At 39.4% G+C, this 15684-nt stretch overlaps 1 protein-coding gene and 1 long non-coding RNA gene across 2 annotated transcripts in view; one reads left to right on the forward strand and one right to left on the reverse strand.

Annotated features, from left to right (window-relative positions):
• afdna (afadin, adherens junction formation factor a) overlaps positions 1 to 15684 on the forward strand; it is an 88507-nt gene that overhangs the window by 55374 nt on the left and 17449 nt on the right. The window contains 7 exon segments of the mRNA XM_056764934.1: positions 809 to 954; positions 2310 to 2404; positions 3303 to 3568; positions 4435 to 4578; positions 4776 to 4974; positions 5853 to 5956; positions 7473 to 7553. Of these exon segments, the coding sequence (XP_056620912.1) occupies positions 809 to 954; positions 2310 to 2404; positions 3303 to 3568; positions 4435 to 4578; positions 4776 to 4974; positions 5853 to 5956; positions 7473 to 7553 (1035 nt within the window).
• On the reverse strand, positions 9598 to 11948 carry LOC130434656 (uncharacterized). The gene is made up of 3 exons (XR_008908699.1): positions 11833 to 11948; positions 11566 to 11720; positions 9598 to 10387 (listed from the first exon to the last, which is right to left on the reverse strand). It is a non-coding gene; the product is annotated as an uncharacterized LOC130434656 (long non-coding RNA).

Here is a 15684-nt window from a genome sequence, read left to right on the forward strand (position 1 = left end):
CTTCATGCCTTTTTTTTCCCTCCCATAACAGAAACCAAACAACCCAAGCCGACTAAGTAATCCCCTCCTCTTTACAGCTGGACTCTAAAACCAAACGTTCATAACCCTCATTACGGCTCAACCTGGAACATGTGATACTAAAATAAAAACTTGCAGTTATGATTTTTGAACGCGGCAACATTTTAATTCCGCCATCTTTCATTTTGACCTCTGCTTACTGCACTTCAGTGTGAATGAGAGACTACCCCATGTTCTTTTGCTTTGTTTTGAAGCTTTAATGCTCTTTTTTTATTTTTTATGTCTGTGGTTAACATCATATTCTGTTTTTGAATGCGTCCTGTAGCCAGTATGGTATATTTCTGGGAGGGGTCTAGGTCTAGGGTGGGCCGGGTGGGTTCGGGTCGCTGTCGTCATCATTCGGGATAGATGCGTGCTGGTATACGCAGGGGTCCAGTTCGATGGAGTTGAGTCGAGTCTGGACCGTGTGTATCCCATCTCTGTATTGTGGGGATGTGGTTTCCATAGCAACCAGTCGCTGCCGCAACCCAGTCGAACTTCTTTATCTCAGTCTTGAAATTTGAACTAATCCTAACATGTTCTCTGATTCATGTTTATTTCCGTCTGGACGCGGTGACTGGTTGTTGGGAACGGGGCGGGTTGAACAGGGGGCACGAGTCTATCCCGGGAGTGCTACTCAGTGCTTCTCATGGCTGTAACCCTCTTTTCTTTACGTTTTATTTGTTTGTTTGGTTTTATCTCTATGTAACATCCAGTCTGGTCCTCTCTGTCTTTCGATCTTGTGTTACAGAAGCAGAAGAACATCGCTGGAGCTCTGGCCTTCTGGATGGCCAACGCTTCAGAACTGCTGAACTTCATCAAGCAAGACAAAGATCTCAGTCGCGTCACGCTGGAAGCGCAGGACCTGCTCGCTCACCTGGTCCAGATGGCTTTTAAGTGAGTTTTTTTATGGTGTATCCTAACCAAGCTAAACAAAGTTAAGCTTTAAGCAGTAAAACATTGTGCAACAAAGCAATTCGTTGGTTGATCAGCTTTTGTTCTCACCACATTACACTGGGTGGCATCATCCATCAGAGAAATCTGATTGGTCTACGATAGGGGTACATCAAATTTGTTATTCATATGAGGCACATCACAAAAATTGCTGGGATATTGTCACATAATATTGTTTTATTTATAGGGAGTTTCTAGACAGATATTCAGATCTTCTTTAATTTTAGTCCAATTGTCTTGTTAATATTTATTTCCAAGCCCTCGTCCATGACTATATACAGCCGAGGAATTTAATAGGAGACCATTTTAAAGACTATTTTCAATTTTCTGAATTTACTATTTAAACATATGTCGCTCAGTGAAATTATTGGTTTTGTTATAATCTGAGAACTTCTAACAATATTTCTCCATAATTTCAAATAAAAATATAGTTTATATTTGCATTTTTTTTTGCATACAATGAAAATGTGAAAATAACAGAAAAGATGCTCTGTATTTTTTCAAACCTCAAATACTGCGAAGAAAACAAGTTCATATTCACTTTTAAGCAACCACAGGATAAGATTCTTTCATGTATCATCAAAAAAAAGCGAGGGTGGAAAATTCACATCATTACTTGTCAAAACAATGTGGTGTATTTTAAAAACCCTCTGCGGTTATTTTTAAGTCCCTACATTCATGCAAAAGGGATTGAAATCCTGCACTGTTTTACTATGTTCATGGATCTATTGTCATGCAGCAGGAAGTGCTGGACATGAGGAATGTTCTTGGTCTGGCTTGTCTTGGCCCAGCTGTAGTTTTCTGTGAGAGAGAGGGGTACAGTCCTGGGGCCGCTTCTCAGCACAAACAATGTGGTCGGAGTTCCTCCGCTTCCTTTAAGACCAGCTGAAACCACTGCGCTTTTGTGTCACTGTGCAGTTTGTGAAGCTGGCAGGTCTCACATTTAAGGTCTTTGCACATTGAATCTGACATTTTAGCGTTTTTTTCGTATTCGTCATCCTTAAAATTTGTCAGGCACAGTACATCTATTCTTGATTTTGGTGCACGCTTTTACAGTGGCTCTGAATTGTCAAAACATCTCTCAAAATGCTTGCTACGTATGCTTAAATTGCAGCAAAATCGAACCCGCTCTGAATTTATGACGGAGAAAATATCGGAGGCATTGTGTAATGGCTTGAGGCTGTGTTTATTTTTCAACCTTTACTGCACGGTTTTACAGGAAGTTCTTTTAGGGTCATAGTAAAGGGGAGATGTTTGATGGATGTATGACACAATGAATATCTTTTTTTATTTCGCAGGTACCTGGTACATTGTTTGCAGTCGGACCTGAATAATTACATGCATGCTTTCCTGGAAGATCCAGATGAGCAGAACCCACAGAGGCCCAAGATAGGTGAGCAGAGACCCGGTCAGACATCACATATAAAGGTTTTTTGGTAACACTTTACTTAAAGCATATATGTATAATGCATTATAAAAGTAGTTTTAATGTATTAATATGCCTGGTGATGAACCATTACCAATGAATAATTGTATCTACAATTACATTGTAACACTAAGCAATTCATTGTTACACTTTGAATTTTTAATTGGATTATAATTCTTTACCACAACATTTAATGTATTACAACACACATTATGAACAATTATAATGCAGCATATCCTTAAATAACCATTTATAAATATACAACTTTTTATTGGAGGATCAATGATCTTACATTTTACAGGAAGTGAGACAGTTCTCCATGTTCCTTTTATCTTAAAAAATTATAACAAAAAAGTTAAACCCCTCAACAAAGAGAAGAAAAGATAACCTTGCTAAGTAATACCCCCTCTCCACACAGTTGTCTCACCCTTCCCACCCCCCATATTTTGACAACATTCTGGGAAAACAATAAATAGCCATTTATAATGCATTATACATAAATGCGTTAAGTAAAGTCTTTTTTACTCCTTGTCTTTATTTATCAAAGTTTTAAAAAAAATGATTTAATGGTGTTTGGTCCACCAAGTGGTGATTTGAAAGCTCAACCGCTTAGTTTCTCAGTTATTTTGGTGATTCCAGAATGTCTAGAATGATTATTTCATAACTATAGTATTTTTTTCTCAGGTGAATCTGTTCTCTGCTTGTTGTGTTACAGAAATATCTGCAGCAACACATCAGATAAATATAAATAAATACCCCAAACAGCGTCAGAAACTAGACTCAGAAATAGACATGAACTCAAAGCAGATATGAAGGAGTTCATCTTAATCTAACATGTCATGCGCTTTCTCCTCTTCTGTCACAGAGGACGTGCTGCACACGCTGACGGGCGCCATGTCTCTCCTGCGCCGTTGCCGTGTCAACGCTGCCCTCACCATTCAGCTGTTCTCCCAGCTCTTCCACTTTATCAACATGTGGCTCTTTAACAAACTGGTGACGGAGGCTGACTCGGGTCTGTGCTCCCACTACTGGGGTGCCATCCTGCGGCAACAGCTCAGCCACATCGAGGCGTGGGCTGAGAAACAGGGTCTTGAGCTGGCTGCAGACTGCCATCTCAGCCGCATCGTACAGGTAATTCACAAACATAGCCTTTATATACTTATTGCTCATGCAATAATTTATAGTTAAATAAATATTAGAATACAAATATTTTTTTAAATAAAACAAGTATTATTTACTGATATTTACTTTTTGTTTTTAAATGTAATTATATCAGAAATTTCCTTAAGGACAAACCCCCCAGAAAAGTATTTTTTCTTTAAAGTGTAGATATTTACATTCACTTGTATACTCTGTTTGCTTTATCTTGAGGGATCTGTATAAAGGTTGTTCTTGTGTTGTCATGATAACTATAAAATAACCTTAAAAACATTAGTGTTTTAGGTAAGGAATTGTAGATAAAACATTTTATTGTTTTTTTTATAAGAGCGTCTTGCCCACAAGGGCGCATCTTTGTCAAGTTTTTTCTGAAAATATTTTCAGAATTCCCCCCAAAGTTTAGTATAACATACACTTACATGTGATAAGGATGACTAAAGCATTTTAAGCTTTATTTAAATTTTTAAGCTTTTTTCTGTTAATATTTAAAAGTGAATATGTTATCTTTTGGCACTTATTTTTTATCACAATATATTGGTTGGGACAAATAACCCCTTTCGGTAACAAGATTTTGGGTTTAAATTATTTGTTTCTATTTGTATTTATTTTTGTAGTAATCGCGATTATTTGTATGGTTTATTTTTCATTTGTTTTGTAATTAACTTTTTAGCTTTTTGCACTTCATTTGAATAGTTGTCAGGTATGACAAGTCACTTTTAAAGAAATATAAATATTCCTCCTTAATAATATCTCCTTAATGATATCAGGTCCTAAAAATCTGAAAAACAAATAGAAAGTTCAACATTATTTTCCTTCTCTCCCTATCTCTGTCTTTCAAGGCAACGACTCTTCTCACGATGGACAAATACTCCATGCAAGACGTGCCGAACATCAACAACACCTGCTTTAAGCTCAACTCTCTTCAGCTCAACGCTCTGCTGAGCAACTACCACTGCGCTCCTGATGAACCCTACATTCCTCCTGTAAGTCAACAGCTCTCTCTCTGCTCCTCCATCTCTCAAATGAGACCTGACGGGGCTTATCTGAAAAACTGAACCAGGTGTCCTGCACTGCCACAGTAGCTCTACACGTGTCATTTTCAAGAGATTGTATCCTTATAAAATATAGACAACTGTGGGGACAGTTACTTATGTGAAATTGCGGTCATTGCTCTTTTCAGGAGCTGATCGATCACGTCGTCGCTGTGGCCGAGAACACGGCAGATGAACTGGCGCGTAGCGACGGGCGGGAGGTCCAGCTAGAAGAGGACCCAGACCTGCAGCTGCCTTTCCTGCTGCCCGAAGACGGCTACTCGTGCGACGTGGTGCGAAACATTCCCAACGGATTCCAGGAGTTCCTGGAGCCTCTCTGTCAGAGAGGTACGAACAATAAACGGGCTGGAGCGATTATAAAGGCTTTTTTTAAGCACTAAATGTTGACCGTTGAGTTTCAGGTGAAGCGGAGGGGAGGGTGAGTATGTTTGTTTAATGTGATGTAATGCCAGAGGAATGTGTTTTGTGGGAAAAGTGTTTGCTGACATTCCTGTTAGTGTTTACTTATTGTATAGCAGCAAGTGAATGGCCGACCGAGAGAAACATAGAGAAAGATTATTGATTTTCTAAAGACCGTATTTAACAAAAAAGTACTTGCATTAAATCAATTCAAACAAAATCCATCCAATTTATATATAGCACAAAATAATAGGACAAAAGTGAAGTACAAAAATGAATATTACAAATTGAAGTTCATTTTCCATAACAGAACACCAAGTTCCTGCATGAAACCATATTACTTCAAAAACTGTTCGAGATTCAAGAGATTTGTTAAAGTCATAGGGCAAATAAAAGTCTAGTGAGACCGACAAAGAGCGAACTGAGAGAGTCACAACGGGTGACCGAGAAAAATTGAGAATGAACTATGTGAATGATGGAGAAAGAGTTGAGAGGGAGAGAGAGAGAGAGAGAGAGAGAGAGAGAGAGCAAGTGACAGAGTTGGCCTAGAGAAAAAAGAGCGAGTGACATAAAGAAACAGCATGTGACATTGGAATAAGGAGACAGAGAGAGACTGAGCGACCACAATAAACTGGAGAGTGACAGAGAAAGAAAATTAGTGACCAAAAGAAACAGGAAGTGTGTGATCGAGAGGGAGAGGGAGGGAGAGAGAGAGAGAGAGAGGGAGTGTTTGTAGGTTCGAGACAGAGAGTTGATTTAAGTTTTTCTTTTGAATTTTCCGATCTGATCTGCTGGTTCTCCTCCAGGTTTCTGTAGGTTGACCCCTAATCCACGTTCTCCTGGGACCTGGACCATCTATTTCGAAGGTGCCGATTGTGACAGTCACTTCTCAGCTGACACTTCAGACATGGTAAGTAATAACACAATTTTGAATAAAGATTTATTTTTGGTGTTTTCGCCTTTATTTGTACAGTAACAGTGAGAGGACAGAAAGCGAAGTGGGTGAGAGAGAGGGAGACGGGATGGGGAAAGGACTATTAGCCGGGACACAAACTCGGGTCGCTCTGAGCCCAACAGCGCCATCTGTCGGGGCACTTACCACAAGGCTATAGGCTCTGACGTATAGACACATACTTAAAGTGACAGTTCACCCAAAAATACAAATTCTGTCATCATTTTCTCACCCTCGAGTTGTTTCAAATCTGTATACATTTCTTTGTTCTGATAAACACAGAGAGAGATATTTGGAAGGATGCTTGTAACCAAACAGTTCTTGGTCACCATTGACAACCATACTAGGAAAAATGACAATGGAAGTCAAAAGTGTCCCAGAACTGTTTGCTTTCCTACATTCTCAAAAAATCTTCTTTTTATGTTCAACAGAACGAAGCAATTTTTTCTACTTCGATTGTCAATTGTGGCTCAATTTTGGTTTTCATTTTTTTGTGAACTGTTTCTTTAAATATTTACATTATTTGGACATAGTGTCAGTGTTTTCCACCAAAGAGAGTATTATTTAACCATAGTGCCTAAGGACTGACTGTAAATAATATCTTTCTCCTCGCCCTAAACACACAGAGCCTCTAAACGCTCTCTTCCTCTGTTATTTTCAATGCCTCTCATATTTTTATATTCAAGTGGAGTTTGCTGTACGTCATAATCTTGTTTTTGCACATGATATTTGTCAATCCCACAACAAATAGTCAGAGCTCAGAGCCAATTTAAATGCCAAACAGTCTCGGGTCTCTAAAGCGGTCTGGTCCTGTGCCAAAGCTGGCGACCCGCCCCACGCCCACAGCTCTTTCCTTCTGTGTTTCAGTGTCATAAAAGCACAGCACTTTCTTAAAAAACTGACACAAGGATTCCTTATTTCATTCTGTTGACTTCATACACATAACTGGTCTTATTGTGTCTGATATGTATTTGTGACACATTACAAATTGGCTGGAAATGCAGCTACATGTTATGCTTTCCTGTAATAAGGTTGTGAGTTCGATTCCCAAGATACTTATGTATGTAGCCATGTTCAGAGTTTATGGTGTGAGGTTCACTAAAGGAGAATCGATGGCACATTGCCTCTCTGTGGGAAGCTCTCTCTCTCGCTCTCTCTCTCTCTCTCTCTCTCTCAGACCCGTGCATAAGCGAGTCTGCTGAGGCCCGACGCACTCTGGAGCCGAGGCATGTGGCTTTCATTCTTGACTCGTCTCCAGCGCCCGCCGTTCCTCTTTGTGGTCGCTTGTTCTCTGAGAACCAGCAGCGGTAGAACCTCCCTAATTCCCCATCCACCACCCCCTCCTCCTCATCCCTCAGTTTACTCCAGGAACGAGCACCAGACGCAGCTCGCAGAAACGGAGAAAAGCTCTCGCGCGTCTATCTCGGGAAATCTTCTCTCTTAAGTAACTCACCTGCCTTCTCTCTCTCCACAGCCAATGAGGAAAGAACCGGAAGTAGTGACGGTGACTTTGAAGAAACATAATGGAATGGGACTCAGTATCGTGGCAGCCAAGGTAAGAGACGTTGTTTTGTAAATTGATGTAAAATCAAAAATGCGTCTTCTGTGATTTTCTTGTGGGGATGTGACTACCATAGAAGTGATAAAAGGATTAAGATAGTTGTAGAGTGAAAGTCAAGGATGCACTAAAACCTTGAAGGCATCGGGTGTTGACGCAACCTTACGTAGGACGGAGATGAACTTTGAGAAGCAACGTTGTGGTATTTTGCTGATGTGTGTAACCGCCGTAGTGAGCACTGAAAGTGTGGTGTAGTTTCCCGGTGCTCAGATCACAATATTGTTTCCACAACACTAGAGTTCCAGGATGTGCCTTCGAGTGGACATTTTCAGGTTCAGTCACAACTTGCAAACATGCAAATACAGAATGAAGTCATAATCAAATCATGTCTGTTTCCGCGTCAGATTCAGCGTCGTTCTGATGTCCTTTTGTCAGGATAGAATAAATCTTGTTTTATCGCCTGTTCTACAAATGATGATATTGGAGGGACAGAACTTTTAAGGGATAGTTCACCTTTAAAATGAAAATTCTGTCATTATTTCAAACCTCTATGATGTTCTTTCCCGTGCAGATCACAAAAGAAGATATTTTGAAGAATGTTGGTAACAGAAAACCGTCGGTTCCCATTGACTTACATTGGTTTTGTGTCCATACAATAGAAGTCAATGGGGACAAACTGTTTTCAAAATATCTTCTTTCGTGTTTTGCAGAAGAAAGAAAATCACACAGGTTCCAAATAACAACAGGGTGATTAAATGACAGTATTTTCGTTTTGAATGTGAACTTATCCTTTAAAGTGTTAAATTATTAAATGTTCGAATGCACTTTTTGAGAAAGGTCCGTGTCGGTTAATGTTTAAACTTGTCAAATTCTTTTGTTTATTTTGTTAACTATGTCACTAGAACATTTGCATGTTTGCTCTGTGTGTAAAAAGTTACGCATGTCCAAGGTGGGATTTCTTTGTGGAGCGAATGGTTTTGCAAAATTCTCAGTTGTTAGACGACATCTCCGTCACCCTTTCCTTTGCTTTCCAAGGCAGAGCAACCGTCTCTATCTCTCCAGATCTGACAGGTTCAGGGATAGAGAGCTGGAGGTGTATTTGTAGGAGGGAGAACGAGAACAACATTTCACATCAAACCCTCCCCTAACTTCTATTTTCATCTGTCCGTCTGAGGAAGCGTAAAGTGTGCTAGAGGTGGAAGGGAGGGAAAAAGAGGGGGAGGATGGGAAAAAGAGGTGGGAGGGGTGCGGCACGCTCTGGGAGAACAGAGGAGGATCTAAAGACGAGGGAAGGTCTGACCGGTGTGGAGTTAACTGGGAAGCAGTGGTAAAAGTTTACCTAAAGTGTTTGCGGGAGATTCTTGCGTCTGCAGGAGTTATTTAACAGTCACGTTGTGGTATTTCCCACACAGGATTGTTAAATTCGGGATGTGGAGGTGTGGCATGTAGTCCAGGACTCGCTTCTCAATAGACCTGCCTGCTTTTAAAGAGTTTTTTGGAAGTCTCCAGAGTGTTAGTTGGTATTTTAGGTCTCACAGACTCAAGAAACACGGCACCATGTGGTTTTCTGTGGTCGGGAAAAAAGACCCGGTAAGCAACCGCTTGACTTTGTGTCTGTGTTGTATGAGTGTAAATGAAATGTTGAGAGATGAATGGGTTTTAGTGCCCCAATGAGACAGATTTTTGTTCGTTCGTTGAGCTTTAGTGTTGGATGAATGTATATTTTTGAGCTAATGGATGTTTTATCCACATTAACATGTGGTTTGGGCTTGGCAAGCATTTTATATTCAGAATGTTGTATGTTAGACTATTGAAACATATGAAGGACGTCTGCTGACACTTTACTTCTGTGTGTATTGTTAAGTTTATGTGTTGAGTTTTTGCCAGTGTAAATAAAGTCATGCGACCAAGTGCACGAACGTGTGCATGTGACACATATGGAAGATGTTCAAATCTCACTGTACAAAATAATTACGTTTTAAACGTAAAATCTAAGTTACATTTTTGTTTAGATGTTAAAATATTCAGCCTTGCTTGTAGACATAATGAATCCGTAATACATTTCTTGCGGTATAAACAAGTGAATACAAGTGACTAAATCTGCTTGTACTTCAACTGAAGATACATTATCTGAAAGCAAGGCTGAATGTCATGTGTTGATTCGTAGGTACAGTAAATGTAAGCGATTGTGCATTATCAATCTATAAAGATTTTTTTTCTATATGTTAAAAACACAACAAACATTCTGACACGCACAACATCAGTAAATAAATAGATGAAGTGTAGTATTGTAGTTAAAGTGTGTTCAGTTTTATCTTTTAGTCAGGGTTACAGGGGTTAATGATCTGGATCTCTGAACATTGAGTTCTCTGTGTATCCTGATGTCTGTAACCCGTCATCACTCGCTACAAACAATCTATCGCGTTCAGTCCAGCTGGACATCAGTGCTTCTGTTCCAGGGCTCGATCTGCTCAGACTGCAGATGTTTGTGTGATAACGGCCCTGTTGGGACGGTGTTGAGTTTCAGACGGAAGAACGAGGGGAAATCCTGACCTCTCGCTCTTCACGAAGGCGCTGGAGCCCACCTGACGTTTTTGCGTGTTTCCTTGATCCTTTCTTGGAAACTTTAGCGTCTGCTACTATACAAGAATCTGCAGTTTGAGGTCTTTGTACTGGTTTATCTAAGAATCCACATTCGTGAAGCAATGTAAACATACTTTCTTACGTCTGTTTTTTACTGCCGTGTAGCACAGTAGAGCTTCCTTCTCTGTGGGCTTCTGATCTCTTATACAACAACAACAATAGGAGGATGTGGCTCCCATCCTGAAGACCTGAGGGTTTAGAACAAAATCTGAGTTTAGTCTCTGTTTTACCGTGTTTTAACATGGCCGTGTTTGTTTCATGTGTTTGTCATTGGAAGTGATTTATGTGGTGATATTGTGGTCACTTGCTGTGACATATTTCCATGCCAGTGCTGCAAAATTGTTCAACATCCTCCGGGTTTCACTGGCATGTTATGATCTGTTTGCTAACACGCCTGTTACCGCATTTCACCTATAAGGATTCTGGAGAGACACGTCGCTTTTGCATTTCCACTCTGGGCACTTGACGTTTTGAACTTTCTAGTGGTTCGGTTAGGGATCTTTTGACAGGTGCGAGTGCAGCTGCTCTGACAAGTTTTTTAAAGCAAAACTAAACCTGACAGGAAATGTTTCAGACTGTCAGCCTGGATTCATCACTAATTGAACTTTTACAGGTTTTCTAAGATGTGATGTATATAAGGAGATGCGCTAGTTTAAGACATGTAAGGTTAGTAAGACCGGTTAGGTCAACTTCAAGATATTGTTGGCGGATACATATGAAATGATTCCCATGATCTTAAAAACCTTCTCAAATAAAACAAACTTATTTTTGTAATAAAAGAATCCAATATTATATTTTCGACACAATTATTTGGTATTAGTTAACATCAGTAAATGCATTAGCTAACAATAACCAAGTTTTTCAGCATTTATTAATCCTTGGTCAATACAGTTATTCATGTTAGTTCATGTTGCATTAACTAATGTTAACAGTGACAACTTTTGACTTTATGTATGTATAAGTAAACCGTGAAACTAACATGAATTAACATTAATAAATGCTGAAGTATTGTTCATTGTTAGCTAAGGCATAAACAAATTGTTAACAAATAGCATCTTATTGTAAAGCGATACCGATAGGACCTGATCTATCCTAGAGAAAGATATTCATATTATTGATAAAATATACTTGAAAATAATAATAATAAGAAAAACATGAATAACACCAAATGTGACCCTTTTTTTACCTTGTGTGAATTATATCAAATGAACCTGAAAATGAAAATACCATCTTTATTTACTCGCCCTCCAGTTTTTCCAAATCTGTATAAATGTATTTGTTCTGGAGAACACAAAGATATTTGGAAGAATGCTTGTAACCGAACAGTTCTTCACCATTGACTACCCTAAATGAAGTCATGACTTACAGTATGTTGTGATGTATTTCTGTACATTCACAGCGAGAGGTTCAAAGGTTAAGAGACAGCCGAAACAGAGCCGTCCTCTCAACGCGCTGTCAGAGGAGTGTGAAGGAAGACAGAGCTCTCTGTTTGGTCTTTCTTAACTGAAGCAAGTCCAGAATCTGCAGATCATTAGAGTCAGAACGGAGGTCACACAGACGTGAAGAAGAGCGTCGGCTCAGAGCTGATCATTACTGAAAGCCTCTTGTGTTAGTCATGATATTTTGCACCCACCATTAGCCGAAAGCCTCAGCAGGCCGTCTGTCTTCCACCCGTCTAGACTTGACTGTACAGACGAAAGCAAACTTCTGCTTTTCCAGACTGCTGGGACTGTTATCGCTTGTTGTGGGTGATTAAACAGGGCAGGAAATGATGGTGGCGGGTCAGGTTTCTGCCACGTGGATGAATAGGTGTATGTTCTGTTTGTGTAGCGCACTGTGAGGTTCTTGTTTTTGGTCAAAGGTCAGGCACTTTTTCTCCCTGCGGCTGTTGACAAACGGCACTCACATGTGCAGCTACCGACGAACCTTCGGACTTAATTTGCCAATTACATCAGCAACCACAAACCTTTAACAGGGAGATGTGGATTTTGTTTTAGTAACACACTGCAAACAGGAATTTCTCACATAGTACTTCTTTAAATTAAAATACTTTTACTTTAGATGCAAAAACGACTTTGTGTTATGTCTTGTTTGCATAAAAAATTAAACATTTGTTAAAAATTAAGTGAGTTTATGCTTCAAATAAGTAAAAAATATCTCCCAACGGGGTAAGAAAAATAAACTTGATTGAAAGGGAGAATACATAATTTTTCCTACATTTTTCCTTTCTTGTTTTAAGTAGTGCTGTCAAATCTTTAATCGTAATTAATCGCATCCAGAATAAAAGTTTGTGTTTAAATAATATTCACACAAAAACATACATGTATTTATATTTAAGAAATATTTGGATGGATTTATTTATACTTAACAATAATTGAAGTTATGTTTATACATTTTTATATCTTTTTTTTCTTAAACATATGCATGTTTGTGTTTATAAATACCAAATTAATATGCACAGTACACCGACATATATTATGTAAACACAAACTTTAATTTTCAATGCGATTAACCGTATGAGAGCCCTATTGGTAAAAGCAATTTTGATACTTTTTTCAGAAAACAAGACTTAAAAGGAAAGTAACGCAAAATATAAACATTCTAGCATTTTTCATGTTTTTTTCACTGTATGTGAATCTTTCGTCTGTGGAACACGAAAGAAGATATTTTGAGAAATGTCACAGCGTTTTTGTGTTCATACAATAGTAGTCGATGGGGAAAATGTTGTGTGATGTTTGGTTTTCATCGTTCTGTGAAATATCTTCTTTTTTGTTCTGCAAAAGAAAGTCACAAGTTTTGTGGAGATTAATTTTCGAGTTAACTATTCCCTTAATACCTTATTTGTTTGTGAAGTTAACGATCTTAATATAATTTAGCTTCTTGTCATTAAAAAACACACAAAAATACAATACGAAAAACATTTTGGATTGTAAAGAAAAATGACTTGTGTAATTTTGTCCATAACTTTTTCATCACAAAGTCAAGAGTCTTGTCTGGGCTTTCAATTTCCTGTATTCTCCACAGCGGGTTTGGGAAGCTTTTCCGTTGTCAGGAAGCGTCAGGGTGGGGCCTAAAAGCTCTAGACTATGTTTGCTTGCTGCACAGGCTTGAATTACCATCAAAGGAATCCGGATTTATGTGGTTTCATCATCTGCAAAATCCTGTTATCAGTGAACCCTTGAAAATGTTATTCGGTCCCGGGTAATGTCTGTTGTCTGCGCTACTAATGCAAACCTAGACGTCCAGACTATCGCATATTTCATAATTGTGATATACGGTTCTTCCACATGTCCTCAGGACCACAGATGCTCAGTTTGAGCCTGTGTTTCTAACCTTTAACTCTGAATGATTTTAAATGCAATCGTGAGGAAGCCTGCGGGGATAACGGATTCCGTCTTTGCTTATGAGGCATTTAGCTTTTGAAATATTATTAATGTGTCTGCCGAGAGGTCTTTTGGCTAAACAGATGTTATAATCGACTCCGAGCTCCTGGCAGAAAGATGAGACGAGCGACAACCACACCTAGAAAAATATAATCTCACACGCAAGGTACACGCTCGGCGACACGTACGGTGACATGAAGTAAGGTGTGCTTTTGTATTCCTGTCAAATCTTTTTTCTGTTTGGGTGGTGATTTTACGGTCATTTACAACGAACGTGTCTTTTATAGCCGTCTACCAAGCATGTTTGTTTTAAAACGGTGGCAATTTGTTACCTTGTTAACGTGCATCTGGTTTTCGTCATCGGCTTGTTTAAACCGTACTGGTTTTCGTGTTGTGCATGCCAGATACTGAGTTGTTCAGCTGTGATCAAAGAAGGTTTCATTCAGGTTGGCTGCAGGTCAGCCGATGGGCTCAGGGAGAGAGCTCTCCCGCCGGGACTCTTGCATCGGGCGGTGTGGAAATCTCAGATGTTAACCTCAGGGCTTCTTATGTTACTCTCACCGCAGGTTCACTCTTTAATGTGGAGAGGCTGGTTTTTGAGAGGTTGTTTCTCATCGCAGCGTAATGTGCGCTTTCAAAGCCCAATCAAAGAGGTTTTGGCGACAGGTATCCACTGCAGGAGGGTCGAAACTTTGAAGATGAGAAGCTTCTCGTGTGCACAACACAGTGAAGAAAAACAGTGCGTGTATTTATTACAGCCTGCTCAGCTGTCGATATGTGGGAGCGGGTGTCCAATGCTTTGCATTTCCTATACGCTCTTGGTGCGTCTTGTGAAACAGGATGCAGTTTGCTAGTAACTCAGCTACGGTCAAACAGTGAAAAAGCATTTACCAGTTACAAGTATCTTAGACTGGTGTTTATTCCCACCCTCTTTTTGTCATCCATTGAGGCTGTGCTGTTATAATATCACCAGACATAGTTACTTGATCTACAAAGACACAGCACATAGCAGTAGGTTCTCTTAACCTCTCTGCAACCTTTGTGCAACCTCTCTGTGACATATTTTTTGCATCATTTGATTTTTGAGCTTACATTTTACAGTTAGGCATTTGGCAGACGCTTTTATCCAAAGCGCCTTACATTGCTTTATCCTATACATTTTACATAGGCATTTGCAATCCCCTGGGAGCGAACCCACAACCTTGCGTTGTTAACGCAATGCTCTTACCACTGAGCTACATGAAAGCGTTTTACGTTTTCAGGCTCTTTCTGAATTCTTTGTCTGAGTTTTGTAGCATTTAAGAGTGTATATTATTAAGACACTTAGCAACTTTCTTGCAATGTACTATTGACAAGAAATATACAGTCTTATTTGGTTAGCCCACCCGTTTTTTAATGTCACAGGCTTTCTTTGGATGTTGTCCTTAGGGTTTTGAAATGTTAAAAACATGTTCATTATTAAAATACGGTTTTTAGTCCCCTTTGCATCTCTTTTGCGAATCTGGCAGGACCTCAATCATTTTGGGGGCCTGTTCAGTTTAAGCCTCAGTGCTTATGTGCACATCGATTCATATTTTTCTTACATTCTGTGGTTGAATCATGAATGTTAACTGGGGTTTCTGAGTGGTTTTTGTGTGGAATTAATGTTAGGCGTGTGTGCGAATCGAAGTGTGTTTGTATGGCGGTGTCATGTGGCTATCATTGTCTCTTTTCTCAGACAGATTCTCCTACTGTGTTCCCTTAGGTTTTCTTTTGGTTTGTCTTACTTATTTAAAACCGTTCACGAGCCGTGTGTACTAGTCGAATCAGGGCGATAGCTATACCATGATCTATTTCTCAGATTAGGTTATTATATCGCATAAGGTGAAGGAGTTTAGAAACATTTCCTCTTGCAGCTTCCAAAGTAATCGCACACAATTGAATATTTAGAGCTTTGTGTTTCATTTCTAAAAACTTTAAATGCTGATGTGAACAGATCTCACAGAGCCACAGATTTCTCTACATTCTCCTTGAAATGCTCACACTCAAAGTTAAAGGCCGCTTGCTTGTCTTTCAAACTTCTAGTCACGGATAAAGCGAAACGCAACAGATTTAGGTTCCAG

The sequence above is a fragment of the Triplophysa dalaica genome, chromosome 13 (assembly GCF_015846415.1).
Source record: "Triplophysa dalaica isolate WHDGS20190420 chromosome 13, ASM1584641v1, whole genome shotgun sequence".
Lineage (NCBI taxonomy): Eukaryota > Metazoa > Chordata > Actinopteri > Cypriniformes > Nemacheilidae > Triplophysa > Triplophysa dalaica.